The sequence below is a fragment of the Hippopotamus amphibius genome, chromosome 3 (genome assembly GCF_030028045.1).
Source record: "Hippopotamus amphibius kiboko isolate mHipAmp2 chromosome 3, mHipAmp2.hap2, whole genome shotgun sequence".
Classification (NCBI taxonomy): domain Eukaryota; kingdom Metazoa; phylum Chordata; class Mammalia; order Artiodactyla; family Hippopotamidae; genus Hippopotamus; species Hippopotamus amphibius.
The window spans coordinates 159229814-159255801 of record NC_080188.1 but is presented as its reverse complement, the minus strand read 5'-3'; the positions used below and the strand labels follow the sequence as shown (position 1 = coordinate 159255801).

The 25988-nt window shown below is 46.1% G+C and overlaps 2 protein-coding genes across 2 annotated transcripts; one reads left to right on the top strand and one right to left on the bottom strand.

Moving 5' to 3' along the window:
* Positions 1 to 12434: 12434 nt before the first annotated feature.
* Positions 12435 to 18522, bottom strand: SERTAD4 (SERTA domain containing 4). The gene is given in 5 exon segments (XM_057728163.1): positions 12435 to 14374; positions 16227 to 16342; positions 17565 to 17756; positions 18253 to 18360; positions 18363 to 18522. Coding segments are annotated over 5 exon segments (1335 nt in total). The 5' UTR covers positions 18508 to 18522; the 3' UTR covers positions 12435 to 13600.
* A 3253-nt stretch (positions 18523 to 21775) lies between these two features.
* LOC130848831 (collagen alpha-1(II) chain-like) lies at positions 21776 to 24488 on the top strand. Its single transcript, XM_057727211.1, has 3 exons — positions 21776 to 22131; positions 22990 to 23071; positions 24024 to 24488. Exons 1-3 carry the CDS (start codon positions 21776 to 21778, stop codon positions 24024 to 24026), a joined length of 441 nt encoding a protein of 146 aa, XP_057583194.1. The 3' UTR covers positions 24027 to 24488.
* The last annotated feature ends 1500 nt before the right edge of the window (positions 24489 to 25988 follow it).

Sequence of the window (25988 nt, the reverse complement as noted above, 5' to 3'; positions counted from 1 at the left end):
ATATTCCAACTGAACAGTGCTGGTCCTGCAAAAGTGAAGCAAAGAGCCCATCCAGGGTGGTCAGTCAGCTTCGGAAAGAGGACCAGCAAGGAAGGACCTGCTATGCCCTCCTCACAGGCCTCAGTTCAGCTGGGGTTAGGAGCCTCTGAAGAGCTTGTCTGAGAATAGGCCAGACCTGGAACTGGAACCAGAGCTCCTGACCCCCATCGCTATGCTGGATTCCCTTAAGACAAGCCCCCCTCGTACCCTCACTCTCAGGGCTGGTTGATGAACTTGTGGCTTGCAGTGGAGGGGAGGGAGGAGATGCCCTCCGGGATGCAGGGGCCTCTGTCTAGGGGAACATACCTGCTGAACCCACTGAGGTTTCAGGGACCAGGGGAGGGAGCGGTGGTGGGGATTGTACCCATTTCTTCCTGCTGGGAGGGCTTGTCACAGCCTCTGAGCTCAGAGAAGAGAGATACCCCTTCCAACACAGGGCACGTTCTATTATTTATTAACCCCGAGGAGGGCTGCCCACGCTGGCCTTCCAGCTGGTTAATTGGATTTCTTGACAACTTTTTTAAAGGGAATTTTCTGAGGAGCAGTGTTGTGTCCTGCCCCAGGGGTCCTGTGAGGTTTCCTCCATCTCCTTGAAAACACAGCCACTGCTGTATAACACGGAGCTTTAATCATACATGTCAGGCTAGTCCCAGCCCCATCAGGAGCTGTGGTGGGGCTCACACAGCTGCTGATGCTCAGGGATGGGAAATGAGTCCCTTTCTTGGCTGAGATGAAGAAAATATACACTGTGTCTGATAGGCGGGGGGACTGCTGGTTAATTTGTGTGCCACTTCTGCTTTGATTACAGCCCCTGGTAGGTGAAAGTGTGCTGCTTATCAGAATCAGAATGTCATAGGTTTGCATTTCCTTCTGGTGAGGAGACTCTAATAAACATAAGGTCTTGTGATAATAGTTATTATCAAGGCAGAGGCCCTACTTAAACAATTACTTGGAGAATAGGTGGCTAAAAACTAGCGCATCGTGATCTGTTCATTGTCCTTCCTCTGTGGTCAGTTCTGCCATTGTTAAGACTTCATCTAAAGGATGCTCAAGGGGTGAATAGCAGGGGAGGCTCCTGCTGATTCATGGCCACTCACTGTCCTGTGGCTTAAGCAACAGATAAGGAGAGGTGCAAGGTCTGCTGTGCAAAATCCTCTGACGCCCCAAGCTATGGTTTCAAGCACAGGCAAGAATTCTCGGTGTTATGGTAGGATTTACCGGAGAGCTCTTTTTAACGGTTAGATTCCTGCCAGAATAGGTTCATTTACAGGAAGCGTTGCTGAGAATGGAGGCTGAGAAACTTAAAGCAAGACAACAAGGAGCTGACACCCACTGTCCAGTGTCTTTCTTGTGCTGAGTTCTGACACTAGATGCTTGTAGTAAGTATGTGCCCATAAACCACGGCCCTGTGGTCCCCAGAGAAGAGTCCTATCTCAGGGTTTGGAAGGACCCCTGGAGAAAAGGGATGAATGGGAGGCACTGAAATCCCTAGAGATGAGGCTGCCAGGAATTCAGGCAGCCAGGGAATCTCTTTGACTGTGGGCTCTCTCTTCCTGGTGTACTTGTTCATACCCCCTGAATTGTGCCCCACATCAACAAGGACAGTGATCACAGAGCTATTAGTATCACATGCCTACACTGTGTAAAATGACTTACACACATTATTCATTTACACATCCCAATAACCTAGCGATGTAGGTATTAGCATTAGCCGCACTTACTAAGGAGGAAACTAGAGCTGAGGGAAGTCAAGCCATTTGCTAGACATGAGATATTTATAGTAAGGATGTGCCCATAAACCACTTCATAAATTTATGGAAAGCCAGGATTGTAACCAAGGTCTCTGATGCTAAAACCCATGTTTAATTCCTACTTTATAATTTTAAAAAAAAGATTCTAGTTGAAAAGTCATTATTGTTGGAAGGAGGAGGAATATTATATTTTCTATATCATGGACCAGCCTATAATCGCTTGGGAAGTTTTCATACAAAACGCAGATCTTGAATTGGCCTTGAGGGGAAGTTACTCTTCGCATAAGCAAGGATAGGGCAAGGTTATCCCAGGCTAAGGGAGAAGCAGAGCTGAAGGCTGGGAGATAGGAAGGAGCTGGTCAGCAGGAGAGCATATCAAGAGGACAAAAGAGCAAATGCTTCCCTATAGGGAGCAGAAGGTAGGGTCGGGCAAATAGCCTGGGCTGAGGTCTGGAGGGCACTGAGGGGCCTGAGGGGTGAAGAAAACTGCTAGCTTGGCGATTTTGGACAATCAGCCACAGAATGGACGGGGAAGGAAGGAATGCCTAGAGATAGGTGGGGCGCTTTTGAGGAGTGAGATCTGGGGTAAATCAGGGCTGTAATGGTAGTTCATTTCCAATTTAAAGATAACTAGAGAGAGAAAACTGGCCAATTATGGGACAGAGGGAGAACTTCAGGGGACTCTGAGACTCCAGTTGGAGAATGTGGACAAAGGATCCCTCCCCACAGCTGTCCCCCAGCACAGTATGAGGCTACCCAAGTCTGGGGGCTCTTGTCCTGTAGGCCTGGTTTGGAGCTAGGATCTCCCTTCCCAGCTCCTCCCTGCCCCCTCTGCAGTAAGGCTGAGACATTCCCCATTTCTCCAGCCTCTTGTTTCTCTAATTTTATGATTGTATGAAAATAAGGTTCCCAAATTGCCTTTAATTAGCTTTAATAAGACAGCCTTTTTTGCTAATTAAAATGATTATTAAGAAACCATTTATTGAGAATGAATGCAGTTGTTAGAACCTAGGAGAATTCTGAACTCAATAATAATAACAGCAGCCACCACCAGCCCCTTTGGACCACCAGTTCACCTGCTGCACGCTTGAACTCAGATGGGGTGGCACTCAGGCTAGGGGTGCAGGGGCCCAGGGTTTCAACCCTGTTCCTCCCCAGGGCACCTCCAAGAGCAGCTGCTGCCTGCCTTCCTAGGGCTGCTCCTTTCCTGGCTCGGCATGGGGATTCTTACTGTAGAATACAGCCCTGGTAAGTAAGCACAGGGGTTTGCCTGTTCAAAGAGCCTGTGCAGCTCAGCAAAGCTGGGCAGGCAGTCACAGGGCTGTGAAACCTGGAGGTTTCCTTCATATCCCCGGGGCCTTGGTCTCCCAGACTGCGGAGAAGGGAGAGCCGGCCCCGGTGGCCTGAGAGGGAGGCCCCTTTGGCTCTAGAACTTGGTGTTGCTGAGGCGCCTGATGTAGGCTACGCTTGTGGAAACGCACACCTCCGGGTAGTGGGGAACCTTGGGACTAGCAGAGCCCCGCAGCTCATTTCAGTTCTCCTCCCAGGGAGGGCTGTGCAAGCAGCCGAGGCCAGGGGACTCCTGTCACGCAACGCCTGAGGAGCCTCAAAGACGCCCGGCGCCCGCAAGGAAGAAGCGGGCGCTGTGCAGCGAGGCGAGACCCAGGCGCTGGGCCCGAGGCGCGGAGGTGTAGCTCCCCGGTCCCCCGGTCCCCGAATCCCCGGCTGCGGCGCTCCCTCCCTCGCGCCCCCACCCCACCCCACCCCACCCCGCCCCTGGCTGCGCAGCTGCCGACAGCTCCTGGGTGGCGGCGAATGGCTTGTGCAGTCATTTTCCCTTCCTGTAGGGAGGGGGCTGGGAGCCGGAGTCGGCAGGGGGCTGGACGCGGAGCTGGGCAGAGCGGGGGAGGGGCGGTTGGGTCGAGGGTGGCGCAGAAATCGGGGCTGGAGGAGAGGCCCTGGGCGTTTTCTAGGGACGTCGTCTGGTCTGTGCCTGCCATCTCGGGCCGTGGGTGCACACTTCCCTACAGTCCTCCCAGTGTCCTTCCAAGGACCTGGTCAGCTGAGGTCTGTGGCGCATTAAACAGCGGCGTTTGTGTTTGTTTAATGTCACAGTGGAAAGAACGTGGGCTTCGAGTCCCACAGCTCTGGGCTCCAATTCGGTCGGCCGAATTACTGCTTCGTGACCTTTTGTGACACTTAACGGAGCCTTAGTTTCCCAATAGTTTTCTTCCCACGGGCAGCTCTAAGGATTATATGCAAACACTGAGATGAAACCCAAGCGCTAGTGTGGGAGGAATGTGCACTTGACCTCAGCTAGTGAAGGCCAAGGCAAAGCTTCGAGGCCTTAAACGCCAGGCTCGGCGGCCCTTGCCTCCTCGAGCGCTGGCTGGCGGCCGGGTCAGCGCATCTTCCCGGTTCTCACCCCAGTGGCGGATCGGAATCCGCGGGAGTGGATTAGGACACGCAGCGCGGGAGACCCCCGCAGGGGCCTGTTATTAGCGAGAGGCGGGGGGGGTTGTAAAACTCTCCCCAGGGCGTTCCACGCGGCCGCCAGAGTTAAGAACCGGTGATTCCTTTCCTCCTCAGGGAAGGAATGAACAAAGAGGCCTAGGTGGGGAGGGCGAGAAAGGAGCTAGTGGGTTCCCTCCAGTCTGCAGGTGGCCTCTTCACATGCCCACGGACACAGTCACGTGCACGCCCATGCACAAACTTACGCACACTCAGAGGGATCCACAGCATCTATACACGCGCGCGGGCGCACACACACACGTGCACTCACGTTGTCACGGACACTCACACCCACACCCACTATTTTCTCCGGGCGAGCCCGGCGGCCGAGACTCTGGCCGACCTCGCGCTGGCGCGGACGTCCGCAGTGGGGTCCCGCCCTGCAGCTCCGAGGGTCTCCGGCCCCGCGGCCCGGGGCGCGCTGCTGTTGGTGACAGCGCGGCTTCTCCGAGCCCGGGGCGCTCCGCAGAGCCCCCGCCGGGCCGCGCGGCGCTCGCTCCGGCTCTTTGTTATGCTAATTCCCCTTCCCAGCTGGTGCCAGCTGCCTGCACAATGAGCGCCCCGAGTCCTCGCCAGTCCTCGCCAGCCAGGGAGTGGGGGCGGGGTGTGTGGGGGTTGCTCCGCGACCTGCGCTCTGGATCTCAGCTTGGCCCAGCCTGGTGGGGTGGTGAGCTGCCCCCCTCCTAAGCGGCTTCCCCCCCCTCCTCCCCTCCCCCACGCATGCAGGGCCGCGCCCCTCGGGGCCTGCAGGGCATCCACTGATTCATTCCAGTCGCCCCGGCTGCCCGCCCTCCAGGTGCCAGGGCTTGATGAAAAGTAAAAGGCTCCTCGGCGGCTCGAGAGCAGTGCGGATGAAAGAGAAGCAGCCGCCTCCCAGACCACACAGCTAATCCTCCCATAAACCTCGAGCAAATAAGGGGAGAGGAAGAACAGGCCGGCTACAGATGTGGAGTGCAGCCTCCGGGGATCCCCAAATTAAAACTCGTGCAGGGGAAGCACTTGGACCACCACCAAATGACACTAATTGGGTTATGGGACCATAATCTTGGCTCGTATGAAAAAAAAAAACCAACAACAGTTACAGTCACAGCTGCAAGGACTGTCTTCATAAAAAGGGGGAAAGTCCGCTATTTTATTACTCATAAACATGAGAGAGGAGAGGGTTCTCGGATCTCCTGCCTGCGTAGTGCAGGCAGGCTGGTTGCTTGAAGAGGAGGACAATCTTGTCAGGAGGAGCGGCGCTGCGCCTGGCTGGCTCCGAATGTGTGGCGCTAATGGGCTAATGGCGGGGTGGGGTCGGGGGAGCCCTCTCCGGGGAGGGGGAGGGTAACTGTACTGAGACACTGCGGGGGAGCGTGGCCTATCTGAAGGAATGTATTTCAGGCAATTGGTTAGCAGCCACATGCAGAAAACAGTCATCTGGACAGGAAAACTCAGAGATTTATTCTTTAAGAAACATCCAGAAGCAGTACCTCGGTTTTACTGGGGGAAAAATAATAAAGACATCCTGGGGTAAGAAAGGAAGGAGTGGCACGTGTAGATAATTCAAGTGAAAATCTTCAGAAAGATTTCTGGTTGTTTGAATCACAAATGTTAGGGCCAGAAGAGACCAGTCTCAGAGGCCCTCTGCGAGCAGCCTCATCATTTGACAGATGGGAAATTAAGACCCAGAAAAGTTAAGGGCTTGTTGATGATTAGACAGTTAGTGGGTGGTAGAGCCCGGCAAGAATCTGTCTCCTAACTCCTAATCTAGAGCTCTCAACATAGTTGGTTATAATTCTATGGTTAAGAAACAGACGTCATTTGATCAGAAACCAATGCAATAGACTACGAGTAAAAAGTTAGAAAATTTTAGAATGACTGAGTTAAACCTTGTCTGCTCTATAATGAGAATAAGAATTAGAAATCAATCAATTCTTGCAAATTCCACCCCAAGTTCTTCCTAACATTTATCTATTCATTCATCCATTACAACACCCAGATAGACAGATAGCCCCAGGATTTCTTTATGGGTTCTTTCTGTGCTGGACCAATACCTTTTCCAGACAGAGAGATTCCTACCTCCACCCTAGCCCCCCATGTGTCATGTTCCTTGCATATTAAGTCATCTTGGCTAAAACCAGCTAGGTTAAGGCTAGACTGGTTAAGAATTCTAATTGAGCATGCTTACTGGTTGGAAAATTAGAAAATCTACTCCAGCTGCTGAGTTTCCAAGTATGGGGAGAATAAGAGTCTCCAGGTGGCCAGACTGGATCTCCCAGGGGAGGTTGAGGTGTTTCCACCCACCCCCCTGCCCCACCCCACCAATGCCCCTCTCAGCTGTTCTGTTCTGTTGGTTCAGATAGCAACTATTGATGTCACTCAAGCAATCCTAGAGCTCGGTTGGGTAGGAGGAGAACTTGTCCCAGAGAAGTTCTGGAATTATCACAGCACAACGCTGCATTTTCTCTCATTCTGGCACCAATTTCTCATTCTTGAACTATATGGTTCAGTTTTGTTCTCATTTCAGTCCTAACAATCAGCAAGCATCACTTCAGGTATACCTCACGTTATGGAAAAATATATACTATTGGAACATAGAGAGAAACATAAATGTAATTTTAAAAATGAAATCCTACTTTGAAGTCATCAATTGGGCTCTGAGTTTAAAGGCAACATAGAAAGAAATGAGGTGTTTTGTTTTTTTTTTTAATTGATATAGAAGTGATAATTCCCTCCTTTGGTTTTTTTTTTTTTTTGGGGGGGGGTACACCAAGTTCAATCATCTGTTTTTATACACATATCCCTCTATTCCCTCCCTTCCTTGACTCCCCCACCTCGAGTCCCCCCACCTTCCCTGCCCCAGTCCTCTAAGGCATCTTCCATCCTCGAGTTGGACTCCCTTTGTTATACAACAACTTCCCACTGACTATCTATTTTACAGTTGGTAGTATATATATGTCTGTGCTACAGAAATGAGGTTTGGAAGTAGGGACAACCACTTCCTAGTTGAGCTACTTTTTAAAAGTTAGATCTTGTAAGTGAAAATTGTATTGTAGTTATTTTATAACTACTTTGAGGCCATATCCTCAAAGTTATACAGAAAATTCTGCTTTGGCCTCCGTTATCAGATATAGGAACATGAGCGATAATGCTTGGTATATATTTATTTACTCAATATTGTATTTTTTTCTGAGTAAAAACTAGGTCTAAGAGAATCATTCAACATAGTAATTGGATAAATTTGAACTTTGGCAAATCCTAGGGATGAGTCAGAGGTTAGTGGTTTTTAATCTTTTTATTTGTAAAGGATACCTCTTATGCCTTTCCCGTAGCTGATGTTCTGAAGGATTCTATCCTCAAAATAAATTGTATTTATTAAGGATAATGCCTTCATGTTCCCAGAGTTTCTTCTCAGTTTGTGCTGTGTTAACCCAGAGTTGATGTAATTCCAGTCAAAGGTAAAGAAATCTGACAATTTCCTGCACGACTTTCAGGAAATTTTATGATTTCCAAAAAGTTTTTGAAATATTAAAAATATCTCAAGAACACTGATGACTACTTTGATAGCTGTCTAAGGGTCCTGGGTCCCCAGGTTTGACACCATCCCCCTATTTAATTTCAAACTTGCTGTACAAAACCCAGGAGGCTGAATACTTTCCCCAAAGAAGATCTGGTACCATCAGCTCCAGCCTTCAGGGGATCCAGGGACATTAGCAGAGAAGTTGTGGAGGCTCACTGCAATTTCACACCCATAATGTGTTGCCCAGGCAAGGTCAAGCCGCTTTCCCAATATTAAAGTCTTCAATACTAACAACCTGACCAGGTGGGTAAGGCATGCCACCCCATTTTACATACAAGGACACTGAGGAGCTAGGAAGTAAAGTGGCTTGCTGGCCAAGGCCACGTTTGCACAGCTATACTGGCAGAACTGGAATCTGTGTCCAGGCAGTTTGACTCCAAATCCTTCACTCTTAACCCTATGCTATAATCCAGTCTCATAAAAAACCCACAACTGTCATGTCTGAACAGAACAGGAGAGAGTCAATGCCTATACCTAGTCACAGGGACAGTTTAGTGGGTTTATTGAAAAGCAGAGTACCTAAGGACTTGAAGAACAACAATGAAAACCCGTTGCAGTTCCCAGAAAGGACAAACAAGCCATTTCTCTATTCCAAAAAAAAAATCAAGAAAATCCTTTAGTCCCTGAAATGGTTTTTCCTGTCTTGATAAAAAGGTTTGACCAAAAAAATTGCGTTCTTTCCTTTTTAGTCTTTAGACTTCTCTATAAAGAAAGAGAATACACTCCTCAGTACACATGGAGATTTCTCAGACTTCTTCCCCTCCGCTCCATCAGAGATCAACTCCCCAACCTTTTGCAGCCTGTCATTCTCCATCTTTTCCTTATCATGCACACAGGGGTTGTGTGAGTTTTGATGATGCTATAGATGCCTGAGCACTGTGCCAGGTGCATTTCAGAGACCTGCTCACTTAATTGCCAGAATACAAGGACTACGGCACATCTGAGCTTAGCTCATTGCAGTTGCCTAAGAAGACATCTGCAGAAGAGCGCCGTGTCTAGAAGTATTCGGGCTGGGTTCACGTGTAAGATGACCAATCAGATGGGGTAGTGGAGGATCACACGCCTGATGCCTGGACTCAGCTGCTCCCATGGAATGACCTGGATAGAGGCAACATCTGCTGAAAGCCATCCCCCCTCCCCAAAGTTCTGCTATTTATCCACTGTCTTGGGATCTCAGCAGGAAGCAAGATCACAACTTACATCTCTGCCAGTTCTCTTCTGTGTGTACTCTTTCCCCAAGATATGGTGTTTTGTAAGATTTCATAATTTTAAATCAAGGGAACAGTTCCCTTGAATGGGGTTGAGAAATATGGGAAATTTCATGAGAAATGACTAATTCATCTTTGTACGTTCCATCAGTTTCATTGTGGTCAAAAGCAGGTGTTTCCAGGCTGTGAATAAATAGTTTGCATTTTAAAAATTAACAAATTGGACCAACACCAAGGAAAAAAAAAAAAACAGCCATAGACAGCCCACCAGAGAATTGTTTACCAAAGAAGATGAAGCTCATGGTGATGGTTTGCAAACACCACCAGGCTAGCTTGTGTAAATTCCCTTCGTTTAGTCATCGTTCTTCAGCCTGTCACAGATACTGAAGGGAAATGCAGAAACAGGAAATTACAGACTATTTTAAACAGCATGTTTTATTAAACTCACTTGCTGATGCACTTTATGGCAGGATGCGAGATTCAAGTGTTCATAACTTACATCTTTGCAAGTGCTTTTCCTAAGTGAATTCTCCCAGCTAAAATATGGCAAGCACACAGGGCTGGAAACAATCTCTAAACTAGTAACTGTTTCACCCCAGGTCATGTACTGCATCACATAAAATGAAGAAGTTTTAGCCAAGTGAAGAGAATATACCTTGCTTATTCACTATACTGTAACTCTAAGAAAGCACTAGAGGCATCGTGTAGTTAACTTAAGAGATCCTTAATGCATTTATTTTAAACCACAGAATCAAAACACAACAATCTTAAAATGAATTCCTAGAAAACATACATTGTCTCTTTTATTATTTAAATATTGATTTCATTCTTCTCTTCACGGGACGTTTCTGTATCTAGTTTAAACCATCATTATTAATGCCATGCTGAATCCTTGTTTTTGAAAAGACCTAGTAAAACTGGCAGGAATGTGATTTCACTACAAATACAATGACTACAAATTTCAGAGACTGTCATAAAAATGGATTTGAACAACTAATTATTTTCAAAAATGTTTTCTGCTCACAATTTGAGGGATATAAAAGCTTAGCTGCATCGCAAACAAATCCTCATATCCCTGTCTAATATTTATTGTGAGGTTGACACCTCTTAACACCCATGTCTTCTGCAAGTTGTTCTTGGCTCTCCTCTTGATACAGAGAAAGGAAGTACTCCAGGGAGCTCTAGTACAAGTTCACGTTTGGAGGGGTGGGTAGCCATGCTTTGATGGAGTTATAATCTATGAGCTCTAAAAGCAAATACCTTACATTCACTGGCTTCAGCATCTATTTAACAAAGTAGCAGGTAAGATGTTCAACATTTCCATTGTCTTAAGACTAGGCCGAAGATGCTTTGCCCTAATTATTGATTGTTGTCAAACAGTCACTGCCACCAGGTTTAAGTTTTTCCTACCTTCCTCCCAGGTCCCTGTCCCTAGGACACCTTCAAGGTGAACTATAGAATAATAGGATTTTAAGAGTGGAAGCACATGATGGTGTTGCCTTTGCCCTTCTGAAGGGCCTTTGCATCTATAAATCACCCACTTTAAGAGAGGAAGGACCAGAGGCAGAGGTTAATGGTTTGGTTACAGACATGCACCTAGATGCCTAGGGGAGCAGCAATTAAAGGCACACTTGGGCCATTTTCTTAAGTGAAGATTTCCCCTCACTTAATTTTTAAAAGTCTGGATTCAGCCATATGAGGTTTCCCTTAAAGCCAAGAAAGCAGAGCAATTAGAAAAGGTGTTACTTTCAGGTGGAGAGACAGTAGTGTGGTGTGGAGGGCGGTCTTAGCTTTTCCCACCTCTGAGGATTTAACTATAGAACCCAATTCATGGACTTAACTTTCTATGAAGGGGAGCTTTGACCATTCTGCAAAATCTAACTTAGTATCTCTTGAGTAGAAATCACAAGGTAGGCACATAGGAGAATCTAATGCTTTCATACCAACACTAGAAACATTTTTGTTATTTGGATGGGTGTTTAGGGATTATTATTATTATTATTATTATTATTATTGGTAAAGAAAAAGTATGCTGGAAATGTCCTGGAAACAAAAACCTGATTACTAAATATTACAAATTTTAATGCTGCTGGATTCAAAGGCACCCGTCATCCTGCAAAGAAGCGCTAGTGGGTTCTGTGGAAAATTACCAACTCCATCATTTTACAACTTTGGCCACCATTATCTAGTAATGATGGGGGCTTATAAAAAGTATAAGTCCTTTTTTTCATATTTAAATCTCCATGATGTATTATGCTCATAATAAGAATGCTACTTTTGGCAAATTAATTAGCTTCCAACTAGCTTGCCCCTTAAATATTAGCCTTTAAAAATAACAACAATACAGAATTGCACGGAATACTACTAGCAATAACCTCTGTAGCTGTTTTAACCATTTACATATGGGTCATCTTGACAATTTGACATTTCATAAAGGAATCAGCCAGGATTCAGTATTTATGGCTTCATGTTATGCTATTTTTTCAGAAACTTTACAAAAACGAAAATCTTCAGATCCTGTCAGATAAAACCTTATTGATCACCAACCACATCATTTATTAACACTGTGCTCTAATCAACAGAAATCTAAACCTACAAAGTAGGACCATGCTAAAATACCTGTTAGATGGGCCTCTCGAAGTACTCTTTAACTTAGAAAATGCCTGTATGGCCACTGCCCATGACAGTTTCTAGACATTTTGAGTTATTTTTTTTAGAGGAGAAAGAGCAATGGAAAAGAGGAACATAGCCAATAGTCATGAAGGTAAGAAAATCTGAATGAATTTTGATCATTTTAATAAATATATATCAAGAAAACCTCACTTTAGTACAACACATTCATATACAAGCATCTATCATCTAAGTTTTCAACATCAAATGTGTATCAAATATTGAAAATAAAGGACAAAACATCACTAGACTATTCAGCCATAACACAAGAACAGGTTTTAAAAATTGGTCCTTGTGGACATTGTCCAATGATGATCCTACTCATACACTGTATGAATGAGACCTATATTTAATATTAATAGCAATAATAAAAAAAGCTTTATCTTGGAGAAACTGGGAGGACTTACTTATTTCCTCCATTTGGCATTTGGTTCCTGTGAAGTATTGTATTGTGTAAGGAGGCCCGAGTCAGTCAGTAACCTTGGAAGTGGGAATACAGTTTAGCAAGGAGCTGGCTGGTGTGGAAGGAAGGATGGTCAGAGGGGTACTCTGAACACTCTTGCCAATGTACAAATGAAAGAAACGATTGAGAAAAATGTTGACCAAATACATAGGAGCTTTTGCCGACTGAGTCCCATTTCTCCAAAATAACTTTCCCCAAACTAAAATCTTTACATTCTTTAAGATAAAACCTTATTGATCACCACATCATTTATTAACATTGTGCTTCGTAATCAACAGCAAAAGTCATATATAAAAAACCACATGCTTTTATAATCTAAACGAGTGAAATGATGCAAAACAGATTAAAGTATGATGCATGCCACTGGTTCATGAACTTCATTGGACAAGAAAACAAAACAAAACAATCCAAAACCCAGAAAACCCAAACCCCAGCAACAGACCGTTGCCATAGAAAAGCTCGAGCAGCTAGTGCTGGTTTCTAACAGCTCTCTCTATTGTTTCCTCCATCCCTTTCTAAAAATGCCAAATCCAAAAGCAATTGGGCATCAAAAATAAAGGAAGAATAGAGATGTTGAATCAAAAGTTGAACGCAATAGTTCGACGTTAACAGTTTCCAAACAATATTGATCCACCCTGTGTTTTTTTTTTCCTGTTTGTTAAATCCCTGCTGTACTCTGATTTATCCTTAATTTTCACATTGGCAAAAATTAAGATAAAGTAAGGCACCAAAAATCGCCCTGTATAACACCTCTCTAAAAGCCTCATCACCCATCTCAGGCAAGCCGGGAACCTGCAGGGATTACCCTCTACTCACATTGTTGATTGCTGCCCCTAGACAGGTGTGTTTCATTACGTTCTATCCTATTTTCATCTGTCACACAAGACTGTTAAATCCAAATACTTAACAGCACCAGGAAGCCATTTCATCTAGCTCCCTGTCGTCAGTCTTTTATTCAGAAAAAAATACTGTATCATAGAGAAGCAGACATCCTTTGCTGGTTACATGGATTTGCTTACCAAATGACTACCTAATTAACTGGCAAACAGGTGGAAGGTTCTTCGCTAGTGACAGGCTCCTTGGGGGTCCTGGAAATATCACAAGGGCACATTGTCCCCCAGTCTTATCTACTAATTTTTCTGTAAGAAAACTAAGATATACTTGTAAGCATTAAGTCAACTGTTTTCTCAGTAACGTCACCACATGTATAAGTAGCTCGCCGATGCCTACTATACAGATGTTTTATGCAATCTGCTCTCCAGGCATTAAAACAACATGGCATGTTCATGGTATAATTGTATTAGTTGTACAAAACTATAAAATCCATTCAAAATAAAATTTATGAGAGCGAATTGATCATGCTGTGCATGCTTCAAGGTCTCGGTGAGAAGATGGCTCATATTTTACTTCCTTTGCTGCAGCACAGTTTGTTACTTGGTGAAGGCTCTTTTTTCCTTAAGGACTTTTTCCAAGACTCACTTACATTGCTTTTTTCATTATATCCAGTCTCAAAATAATCATAAAATTGGCCTTTGCACTCAAAAGCAAGGTCATTTCCCACAGGTTCATGGCTTAGGGGGCCACCATCCCTGTTGGTGTCATCATTTGCTTTCTCATCATTTAATTTGGCCTTTTCCTGAACACCCAGTGACCTCGCATTAGTAACAAAGATTTCATTGGCAGGTATCTGGCCATCACCCTTGTAAATATGTGCACTGCCTAAATCAAAATCCACCTGATGGGAACAACTCGGTAAAGGCAGAGGAGGAGAGGAAGAGGAAGATGAGGAGGAGGAGGAGGAGGAAGAGGAGGCAGTGGTGGAGGCACTTCCGATATTAGCATTGACAGAAAGGGGTAGATTTAGGTAGTGACCACCACATTCTTGGTACAAGCAGCAGGCATGAAACTTTTCACACTCCTCTTTGGCCATCCGAGGTCGTTTTCGGTAAGGACAGTCTTGAGCCATAAACCACTCCTGGGCAGAGGTGCCATTGAAAGAACAGGCAGGGAAGCACCAGTTATTCTGCATGATAATTTCTCCATGGATCCTTTTCATCAAGTTGTTTATAAGGACAGATCTTCGGAGGTACACTTCAGGATCATCGATAAACTTTAGCTTTTCTAAGGACATATAAAGAATGTGGGCTCGTTCCTCAAAGATTGAGATGGTCTAAAAATCAAAAAAGGAAGAGAAAGCTTAGGAAATGGTCTATATTAAAATAGCATCACAGCACATTTCTCTCCTGGCAGTTTCTGAGTCTGGGAATGCTGTGGTCTCGTTTCCCCAGGTTCATTTAGAGATGCTGTCCTGGGTGCTGCCAATGTCTCCCCTTCCCAGCAGACTCACTGGTGATGTCGAGCATCGGGAACCCAGCCACAATGCAGACCTCAGAAGGGACAGGTCAGGATGCCTGCTCTTTTACGGCTCAGTGAGGGGGATGCCGAAATGCACAAGACTAATCTATGCAGTTAGAAGTCAGGAGAGGGTGTTCTTTGGAGGGCAGAGAGGTATTGACTAGCAGGAGACACAGGAGAGGTTCTGGGGTGCTGGTTACATTGTTTCTTTATCTGGATGGTAGTTACATGGTGTGATGCTATTTCACACTTTGTGAAATCCATCAAGCTGGACTCTTATGACACTTGGGTCTTTATGTGACACACATCCTCATATATTATATGTCAATAAATGCTTTTAAAAAGATGCCAAGATGCAGGTCATCATTAAGTATACTTCAAACCCTGGCCTAGCCATCAAGCAGCATGAGATCTGACTGTCAGTGCTGTTTGTCTTGGTTTCGTTCTTACAAGTATCTTTGTTTGCTAGAGGGACAAAAATAATGAATGAGGCTCAAGCCCTAAAAGGAACAGTCGGTTGAAGGGCCAAAGTAGGCTTTTTCTGGGGTTGTGCAGCAGAAGAGATGCAGAGAGGGAATCAGAGGACTCACTCCCGAGCTGTGTGATACCATCACTGTGTGATGGTTGGTACAAACCCAGCGGTAATTTGGAAAACTGCTATAAGCCACAACACAGAAACCAAAAAGGACATAAAATGCTTGTGTCCTGGGGGCCAGCTCTTCCAGATCATTAAAAAAAAAGCCAACCTGAGGAGCTGTGAATTAAACCAGCCCAAGCTGACCAAAGGCAGGAGCTACACATGCAGGGAAAAGCCCAGCCCCTGCCAATGCATGCTGATATCTTTTTATGAGCAGAGTCAAAGCAGTATCTAAAGGGTGGGGGTGGGGGAGAGGGAGTAAGAAGTGAGGAAGATGATTTAAAAATTAGAAATCCTCTCTGCATTTCAAAAAACAATGGTCTGGCTATCCTCTCCTCGATTAAATGAGCAGATCATTTTTGAAGGAAGGTAGCCATAAGGAAAAGAAACATATTTCAAAAGCTTAGATAGTCAGTTTCGTATTTCTGTGCACTTTCCCAATCCTCTTATTTTCTTCTTATATATGCAAAAAAGTTAGCTTGGGTCTTTTCTTGGAAATGAATGACATTTTAACAAATGAAACATATGTAACCAATGCACCATGAAAGACGTTTCTACTTTCATGCACACATTCAAAGGATGGCGAATCCACCTCTTGAGAGGTCAGGAAAAGCCCTGGGTGACCACCCCCATGTGGGCACACACATGTGGCACTGGCCACGGGGGCTGGAGCTCAGGGATGGGGAGCCGGTCAGGAAGGAACAAGTGCATTTCTGCACATGCGAAAGTACCAGTTGCCATGACCCTTAACGACACTCGAGAAAAATGAAATCACTAGTAAAAAAGACATTCTTCAGATTATACAGTTTTGTTATTTCTGGGCAGAGGAGCTCTTGCTGGCTCTTTCTTCAGATACTTATGAAAAATAACACAGGACCCAAAAAAGTGACAACGATTAATATGGCTCTGCTGAGAAGTGGCTCATTTTCATTGCTTGGGTGGAACAATTTAATTTCTGGAAATGGGTCAAGCAACTGTTACTAAGTATCTTAAACTCTTAATAAAAATAATGACGATTAAAAAAACATACTTTATGGCTACAGCTGCTGAGTGGTGGGTGAAAATCCTCTTCTTCCACATACTTCCTCTTAAAGTATGTGATCTTGGATGTTGTTATAGGATTTGAAATTCCCCTGTAATGTGATCCTGTGGTAATAAATCAGATATGACAAATGACATGCGGTTTGCCAGAGGTTCTCCAAACAAAATACTTTCCTTGCCTTGCCTTCTAGAAGATAACTTGGCTACGTAGTTGTCTGTACATGTGGTGATTAAAAATAAACATTAGTCTTAACAGTTGCTATCATATGAATCCTGTGACCCAGGCCAGACAAGGATTTCTAGACAATTATAGAGGAAAATGACATATTTCAGCATTTACTAAATACTCAGAATCTTAATTCTATGCACAGGCAAACAGTAAAATTCATAAAGGGGAGTGGGGTCATAACTCCGAGATAATTTTAGTATTTATTCAAACTATTTAACTAAACCCATGATAATATAACACCGCTGTTCAAAAGTATATATCTTTAACTGTAAGCACTAATAACCAAACAACTTTTAAATATTATTGGCTCTCAGTAAGTAAACAAATGATTATATGCACACTGGAGTTATCATATTCCTTCTTTTAAAACATAAAGTTGAAATTTTTTTAATTTAAAATTAAAATTCAGGGTAACAAAAGTCCTTTTGCTCTCAAAAATGTAACATATCAAACATGAATAAAAATAGGGTCTAATTTTTCAAGACCAAGCTTTTAATCCTTTTTAGCAAATCTGACTTCAACAAGTACTCGTTTTACATTTTAGGTTTTTGGTTTTTCTTCAATCACTACACAAAATCCGAAAAACTCACCTTAAAGTTTAAGAATAAAGAATCAGGGAGAACATATTTTTTCTGGGCTTAAATTTTTTTTCCTATAATACCAAAGCCAATTGTGTGCTTAATAAAAAGAATAGCCACATAGCTGCTGGACCAAAGTGCAGATTCCTTTACGTCTCATGGGATAAAGATTTCATTGTCAAGCCCACCAGGGCTTGTGTAGCTCTGAGAGAACCATACAGTTCCAGAGGGCAGAAAACCGAAACTCAAACTGAAGTTTCAAGATCTGGTTTGGTTCTCTTAAAAATACAGATGCTTGACTTTTACCCGAAGCAGCAGCACATGGAAACTCAGGTTTGAATGCTATTAACATCACTTCTGGTCCTTTCCCTGGAGCCTTGGGCTCACTTAGGAGCAGTACACAGGCAGCCTGGGACATCCCTGGAGCACGAGCTCTCTCAGCTCAGAAGGGTGCCCCAGACACGACCTTTGCCCATCAGTCTGGCCGCAGAGGGCAGCAGGGGAAGGTCAAGGGCAGTACCTGCCAGCGGGGGACCGGCTCCCCGGTCTCCATGCAGAGGAGCCTGTGCTGGCCCTGGGGGGCTTGGGCCTCCGTAGCTGTCAGCCTCCCATAGTGTCTGGTACCCGGCAATTTCAGCAGCTCCTTCCGAGACAATGGGTTCGCAGAATCTATTCATGGACAGAACCAGAGTCATCTCTGACAGCCTCAGATCTGGAAAAAAAGAAAAAAGAAAACAGCCCTAATCAAGAGCAAGCCAGGGGATGGCCTTGGCATCTTCCTTCCTTTGCTTTGGGAAACTTTTACTTCTCGGTCCTCCCCTTCACCCTGAAACATTTTATTATTTTTTCAAAGAAAACCTCAGCAAACTCTCTTGCTGCTATTAGCTCAGCCTCTGTGTTCAGCAATCTGCATTTCATGGGCGGATCTTTAAAACCCCATTTCTTATTGTTCTCAGATTCTCCTCAGCCATCTTCCAGACAGCTGCTTTGCCTCCTAAACACATTTTCCTCCTGACCTTCCCGCAGAAAATGTACCGCTAAGAGACAAGGCCAAAACCCTTGCTGCTTCCTTTCTATTAATAAGGCAAAATCAATTTTCTAGTCAATCCCCTGAGAGTCTCCTTTGATGAAATCCACTAATCAATCAAAAGAAAAGGATGGGGGAGGCAGGCATCTTCACCGGAATCCCTACTGATGCTCTCAGGTTTGGTCTGTTTTGCTGCCCGCTCCCCCCCCCACCCCCGTCCGCTGTTTCCGCAGGGCCAGTTCCTCTACAACATTCTGGGGCTCCCTCCACTTTCTTCTCCCAAAGCGAAGCAGAGACACACTTGGTAGTTGTTTCCACCAGCCCTGATCGGCCTGAACTGGATCTGCCTCCAGTCAAAACACTGAGAGATGAAGACAGAAAATTGGCTCCAGTTTCCAGCCGTGAGTTGCAGTCCCACAGGAGCCAAGCACAACATCAACGGAGCAGGCGGAATATTAAACAGGAGCCAGGGCTTCAGGGCCAGAGGCAGCCGACGACTCTACATCGCAAAGCCCAGACACAAGGCAGAAACTTTCCAAGAGGCAACACACCACTGCCCTTCTGTCCAGTTCACGCCCTTCCCCAGGGGGGTCTTCGAGGAGACTGGGACCCTCTGCTCTTGGGATGCATCCTGGGCTCCTCTGCACCTCGGGTGGTGGGAGCCGTTTCCCTGGGGGCTCATTGTCTTCACCTGGTCTTAAGCAGGGCTCAAGGTGGGGTCCAGAGTGAGTGCAAGGGAGAAGAGTATCTAAAGCCAAAAGACCTCAGGGCTATAGATCAGCAGTGATAGCTGAGCAGCCTCAGTGCCTTATTAACCGCCAATTCCTTTATGAGACCCAAACCTCCACTATCTCACTTCGCCGTTTAAAGAACTGTCACAAAGAGTGATGTCAGGCCTGCTTTCTAGAAGACTGATTGTCTTTCAAATAGATGCTAAAGGTCTAGTTCTTGCTTTCTTCTTCAAATTATACAGCTTGTAACGTTTGGGAGAAAGGGTGAATCTACTATTGTCTCATGGGAGACTATTATTACCTACATGTTATAACAAGAGTCCACTTCCAGGTAAAAGGAGGAAAGGCACCCGGTGAAGGGGAAATAGCTTCATTTCAGGACAATGTCCTTCTGACTAACAGAGCAGCTCCTGGTAGCAATGACTGACTCCATCCGTCACCCAACCTTCTCTCCGAGACCCGAAATTCTGTCCCAACATCACTGAAGAAGGAAGCTAGGCCTTCTGGCATACAGGGGAAGTGTCCAGGTCAGTGGCTGGAATTAGGACCCAGGTGATTTGGGCTAGTAAACCATCTACCCCCTTTCTTTTAAAACGCCCTCCAAAGAGGCAGCAGCAAGGACTTATTAGAAAACCTTATTTCAAGAGAAAAAAAGAGGTTCAATTAATTCTCTAAAAGGAAATGGTCAGACATGCCATTTATTCTGTTCTTTGAATCATCAATCAAGAAATTTAGACCACACTGATTTCACAAACTAAGCCATTCTATCACCCCTCAAACTCAGCATCCAAATAAGGTATCAAACCTCATGATAATTTATTCCCCGGAAGACTCATGAAGTGGTCCAGTTTCTTAACCTATTCTAAGAGACAATTGTATCAGGAAGCACTATTGCCAGGAGCATATGAATTACAGAGCTTTTTCTCAGAGTTGGTAGCCCTGTCTCATTGACTGCAACAGTATTTTCTCATTTGAAATTTACACTCACTTTTGTGCTAGATTCTAGGAATAAGATCCAAGCTTTTTGCCTATGTGGACATTTTATTACATGTAAACCAAAGCAGGTTGACAAATCCATACCCCATAAGACAGAGAAGCATTTGCAGGCCCCTAGCAGCAATTACCTTTGTTTAATAGGACATTATATGGGTCCTGTGCTGTTTTATGTTAGTGAGAGTTTGTTTCTATTTTAATGACTTATCCTTGTAGCTTTCTGGTTGTTAAGCATTTCAGTGTTTCTATTTGTTAGTATCGTTTCCCGCACATGAAATTCTACTCTTATGCATCTGAACTTCAAACATGGCATAATAGTTTTTATCTTGGCTGTTTCTTTCCTTTATGATATCTAGTTTCAGTAAGTTTTTCTTTTTTTGAATGGGAAACTTTTACACACAAAATCCTAAACTGGAGTGTCTGAGTTCCACAAGTGATTTATGTAAGTCTGAATAAAATATAAATGAGTTGGGATTATTTGGGAGTGGGGAGGAGATTTTGCAATTGAGTCGTCCTAGGTCTATTCAGAATTTACACTGAGATGTTAGCAAATTAAGAAAGCAAGTTTAACATTCATGAAGAACTGGAGTATGGGGCACTAAGCCATTATTTTGCATGATTCTTTTGATTTGTATTATGTGTACAGATCAAAAATGTCATTTTTTTCCCTCTGCACAATGAGATTTACATTGTAATTCTGCTACTGAGTTCAGAAGTTGAAATTCACAAATTTATGTACCGTTAATACTAGGTAGAGTCATAAAGATGTACATGTATGGTAAATTTTGTTTTTTTAACATCAGAGGTGAGTGGATTCAAAAGAAGGGTGTTAAGGTGTGTTTTGTCTATACAAGGGTTTAAAAAAATAAAAACTAGAAAGGCCCTAACCTTTTATCCTCAGGCTCCTGCATGTCTGTTTTGTCAGCCAAGGGAATGTAGTAGAATGACACCTCAAGCATTCCCAGAAGGCTGAGGGTTAAAATGTCAAGTTTTTCCAGCAAATGTTCACAGTAAAGTTACCAGGCATTTCTATACAATTTGGTTTTTCCAGATGAGTTGGGCTTCTTCTTTCCTTGGAGCCATTATGATGCTAATAGGAGTGGCTGGCACACAGAACAGGGTAGCTGCAGATTCAGTGATGCCTTCCATCCAACAGGGGATCCTGGTCATTCTTTGCCCACCCCTCCCCCTCATCTATCATTGGAAAACATTTTATTAAGAGCATTACAGAAGTTAAAGGTCTGATTCCAATACTGAAAAGTAAGGAAGTAAAGGACTGATATTTTCAATACATCTTTGATGCTGCGGGTCTTAGCTGTCCTGCCCAGGTGGAATCGAGCCCTTGACCTGACATTGTCCCTAACAAGATCTCAACAGCTTGTCCAGCTGGTGGTAGTGGTGGTGGTGGAAGGGGCTGGGTGGGTGGAATAAAATCTTTCACCCCTTCTAAATAGACAGATGTCGCTTTTCTACCAGTCCCTGCAGTACACCTGTCTGCCCCGGGAAATACATTTCCTCAGCTGCAGCTCCGAAAGGCCAAGAGCTTTAGGTCGGGTCCTGGGGCTGGGAATGGGGGTGCTGAGCTGGGGGAGGGGGGCGACGGGGTGCCCGGGTGTCCGAGCCCAGGCGCCAGGTCTCCCCATCCCAGGCCCAAGACTAGGGTCCGAGGTTTAGAGACCCACCCCCAGCAGGCGGGCAGCAGACACCACATCCGAGTTCCTACACTGACACACCCCCGGGGGTCGTTGACGCAGCCCAAGCCCCTCAGCGGGCAGAGCCCTGCCGGCCGCAGGAGAAAGTAAACAACACCCCAAGTGTCTGGGAACAAAGGCAAGTTGTCTTTCCACGATCTGAAGCCGTGCGCCTCTCCTGAAGAATAACAGCTATGATTATTCTTCCTTTTCATCTTCTTCTTTTTTTTTTTTTTAAACCAAGTTTCCTTCTAAGGGAAATAAACACCAAAGGTAGGATTCCAAGGAAATGACTCACGGCGGTTGGCAGGGCTCTGGCGAGGCTGGCCCCGGCCCGCGCTCCAGCCCGCAGCAGATGCCTGCCCGGCCCTCCCTCCCTCGCTGGCCAAACCCACTCCGAGCCCGCGGCTGCGGGAGCGCCCTGCGCATCAGTTGGACGCGGGCGGCCAGGACTCGGCCCGCGCCTCCCGCAGGCGCCCGCCGTGTCCGAGCCATCCTCGGCCGCGGGGCCGCCTCTCCCCCCGCCTCTGCGGTCCCGGCCGGGCACTCTGGAAAGTTGCTAGGGCCGTGGAGGCGGGAGGGGAGGAAGGGAGGAGAGAGGCGGAGGCGTGGACCAGGCGGGCAGCAGCCGAGCCCGCCGGGGAGGTGAGCTGAGGACAGAGGAGACGCCGCCGCCCGCAGCTCGGCTCGGCTGGCGGGGAGGAGGGTGCGGGGGCGGAGGTGGCGGGGGCGGGGGGGACAGAAGGTGTCAGCTCCTGCAGCTATTCCTTTTTCTTGCAAACGCGCACTCATGACATCCACCATTCCTCCCTCCCCACCTGCCAAGCACCGCGGCGTCCAGACCTAGCGGCATCCCTCCCACTGACCCCCATCCTCTCGGATAAGGGAATGAGCGGTCAGCGGGGACCCTGGGGTCTCACCAGAGCTGCGGTCCCCACGCGCCCCTAGCCTCGCCGCGGTGCGCGCGGGCGGCAGCCCGAGCAGCCCTAGAGGCGGCGGCGGTTCCCGCTCGGGTAAAGGCTCCGCGGCGCACGCCAGCCCCGGGAAAAGCCCGCGCCGCCTCCGCGCCCAGCTGCGCCCCGGCTCCCCAGCGGTCCCCGGTCCCGCTCCGGCCAGTGCGCGTCCACTCGGTGACCCCGGAGCAGCCCCGGGGCCGGGAGGGCGCGCGGGAGCCAGTCAGCCCCAGCGGACGCCGGAGGGGACCGGCCATCGCCCTCCACCCGGCCAGCAATCTCCATCCCCGCCGCCCGCGCCCAGCCCGGCTCTTACCGCGGGGTCAGCCGGGAGGCGGCGGCCGCGGCGCTCGAGCTGCTGCTGGCCCGCTCCGGGCTCGGCGCCAGCCCGGCCGCCGGTGCACACTCGCGCGGGTCCCGGCCCGGCGGCCCGGTCGGTGGCGGCCGGTGGTGCGCGGCGGGCGAGGGTCCCGACAGGTCCCGCCGCCGCGACTGGGGCGCTGCGCCGCCGTCGCTGCAGACGGTTATGGTAATGAGCGGCTCTGTCTAGCGAGGAGCGTGTGAAACCCGTCAATCCTGTTTGCCATTTCCCCGCGGATTTCCGAGGAGAGGTTCTGCAGGATGCCCCCAGGGTGAGAGAGGGAACATGACAAGCGCGCCCGCTCTCCCGCCCTCCCTCCCTCCCTCCCTCCGCTCCCGCCGCCGCCGCCGCCGCTCCTCAGGCAGCACACGGGGCGCCTTCCCCTCACCCCCACCCCAGCCCGCCCCCTGCCTCCTTGCCTCCTTCCCTCCTTCCCGCCCTCCCTCCTCCTCTCCTCCCCTCCCCTCCCCTCCCGGTGCCCGGGGACACGCGGGCCCGGCTCCAGCCCGCAGCCCAGACCCCACGCGCTCCCGGGCTCCGGCCCTAGCCCTGGGGGCTCGGCTCCGGCCGAATAATGTATTCACTCTGCAGCCTTCAGAGATGCCTTCTCTCTCCTTTTTTATTTGGTTTACTTTTGTTGTTGTTGTGTGTGCGTGTGATTAAAAAAAAAAAAATCTGTGCCTTTCCCACCCTTTGCAAAAGACTTTCTTTTCCTTTGCCACAGCAAACGGAGATGAGAAACAGATGTCTTTGCAGGACCGAGCAGTTTTTCTCCCCTCGCCGCCCGCCCCAGCCTGTTTCCCTCCGAAGCTTGTATATGTATAAAAAAGCAACCTTGGTCCGACTGCAACTTGAATTGGCAACTCTTTCTGGGTGGGGAGCCTCCAGGGAAAACCTCCAGGAAATAAAGTAATAAAGGAGGTTGTCCTTGGTCAAGAGAATGTAATTTAAGCCCCAGAATCACATTATTTTGCAAATAGTAATTTTCCCCTATATTGGGCTCAACCGGAGTTTGTTTTTTGAAACATTAATTCATAACTTCTGTCTAGGGACCCCTCCATAGTCGAGATGGGTCATTTCAGGTGTAATGAACGCAGAGGCTTTGAAGGCAAAGACCTAATAAAATGGGGGGAAGGCACCTGCACAAAAGTGTTACAAAGACTGTAATGTTTGTTTACTGCTACTATGCCAGATGTGCTAAATATAACACTTCTTTAAAACAGTGATCCTCCGACTGTGAAAAACCAAACCTCTTGCTGCCTGGCTCCCTAGGAATCAAGAAGAGGCACAGACTGAAAATCAGAGAGGAAAGGAACAAGATCAAGGATGAGGATTAGCATCTGCAAATTGAACCCTATCTAATTTGCATGTTTATTTCTTAGAATTGTAATTAAATTTGTGTAATAAATGTTTTCCATTTCATTTGTATGCTTAAAATTTGGGTGACTGACATGCAGTTAAGTGAATTTCTTTCTTTTTTTTTTTTTAAAGCAAATGTAGTTTATTCAATAAAGCAGCAAACAAATATTAAACATAATTGGAACTAATCTGCTTTGAAGGTATTTTTGTTGAACTTTGTACATTAAAGACTCTCAGAGGTTTTAAGGGTATTAGGAAGCTGAGAGAAGGCAATTATGCTGAAAACAGACTAATTCAACAGACTTCTTCCAGGAGCACTATTTCATTTTTTCCAAAAGACATTTCAGGGTTGCGTGCCTAAAACTGGGAATTGGGCATCCATGTTGGCTTTATTCTGAACCTGATTAAATTGCTTTGGCTCATGCATGATATATAGGCCATTATGATGATAATTTAAGAATTGTAAAGATTCTACCCAGCTTATGGGTAGAATGTAATTTTCATTTGGGTGGAGATGGAGGGTAAGGAAATGCACAAGGGCATTTAAAGCAGTGCAAGTACTTGAAAATCTAAGTCAGTGTCTAAAACCGGTTAGTGTCTAAGTCAAATAAAGGACTAAACGTGAGGGCTTGGAGGCATGGCTTATTGTTTTTATCTCCCTATATTAAAGTTTTATAGCATTTAAAGGACTATGGGGAAATCCCCACATACCCTTGGCTGTGTCAAAATACATAAAACCAAAAGGAGCAAATTCAGCATAAAATTGAGAAATAACGAGACAAGTATCAGCATGGGTTGCATTTGGCATCTTTGGAGCCTTGGCTCTGAGGAATGGGCCTTCTGGGAAATTGGCATTACCCTTGGGTGGGGAGGACTCTTTGCTTTAATGTTACAAGAAAATGACATCATAGCACAAGTATGAAATCACTCTACTTCACAGTACCCTCGTGGTTCTGAGTATGAACTTGACCCTGTCCTGTTCAGATATGTTAGGTTAGCATGTTTTACTGAAACCTTTCCCTGGCCTACTTTTAATCTTGAGCTTAATGTTTGCTGAGATTCAGTGCCCAGCTGTTGACAACATGAACTAATGTCTACAAGTAGAGGAGGCAGTCAAATGTCTGTGAAATGAGAAACATCATTTAAAAATTTAAAGTGAGTAAGTGGCAGCTATGGCACAAGGAAAAGGACTCACTATAAATCAATAATGAAATATTTGGAATGAGTGAATGTAATTTATGAATTGCAATATTCAACCTGAGAGCTATGATGTCATCATTCTTGGATGTGTGTGTGTGTGTGTGTGTGCGCGTGTGTGCGCGCGTGTATGAAGTTCCAAGACAGAAGTTTGATTATGAAACTTAAAATATCTTGAGCTGCAAATTCACTGAAGACAGTGATTGTTTTTCTTCAGTGAACAAAGAGAGTGCCAGACTTAAAACTGCTGAAACCCATTTCTCAAAAACTTGTCATTTGAAAGGGGGATTTCTCAAGTAAAATTTGACGTATTCAGATTACTGTGGACACCGTGCCTATTGGGTTATAAAAAGTCTGAATTACTGGCATTTTTTAAAAAGTGCAACCTTTTTTAACAACAAAAAGAGATATCTAACATTAAATCTCTCCAATTCCTCTTCTCTTATTCTCAAACCTTCTCTAATTAGGCTTTCTTATCCCATCACTCTGTTGAAACTGTTATTGTCAATGACACCAATGACCTCGGTGTTGCTAAATCCAAAGGGCTTTTCTTGGTTCTCATCTTTCTTGACCTATAAGCAGCATTTGACAAAGCTGATCACTGTCTCTTCCTTGAAATCTTTTATCCTGTT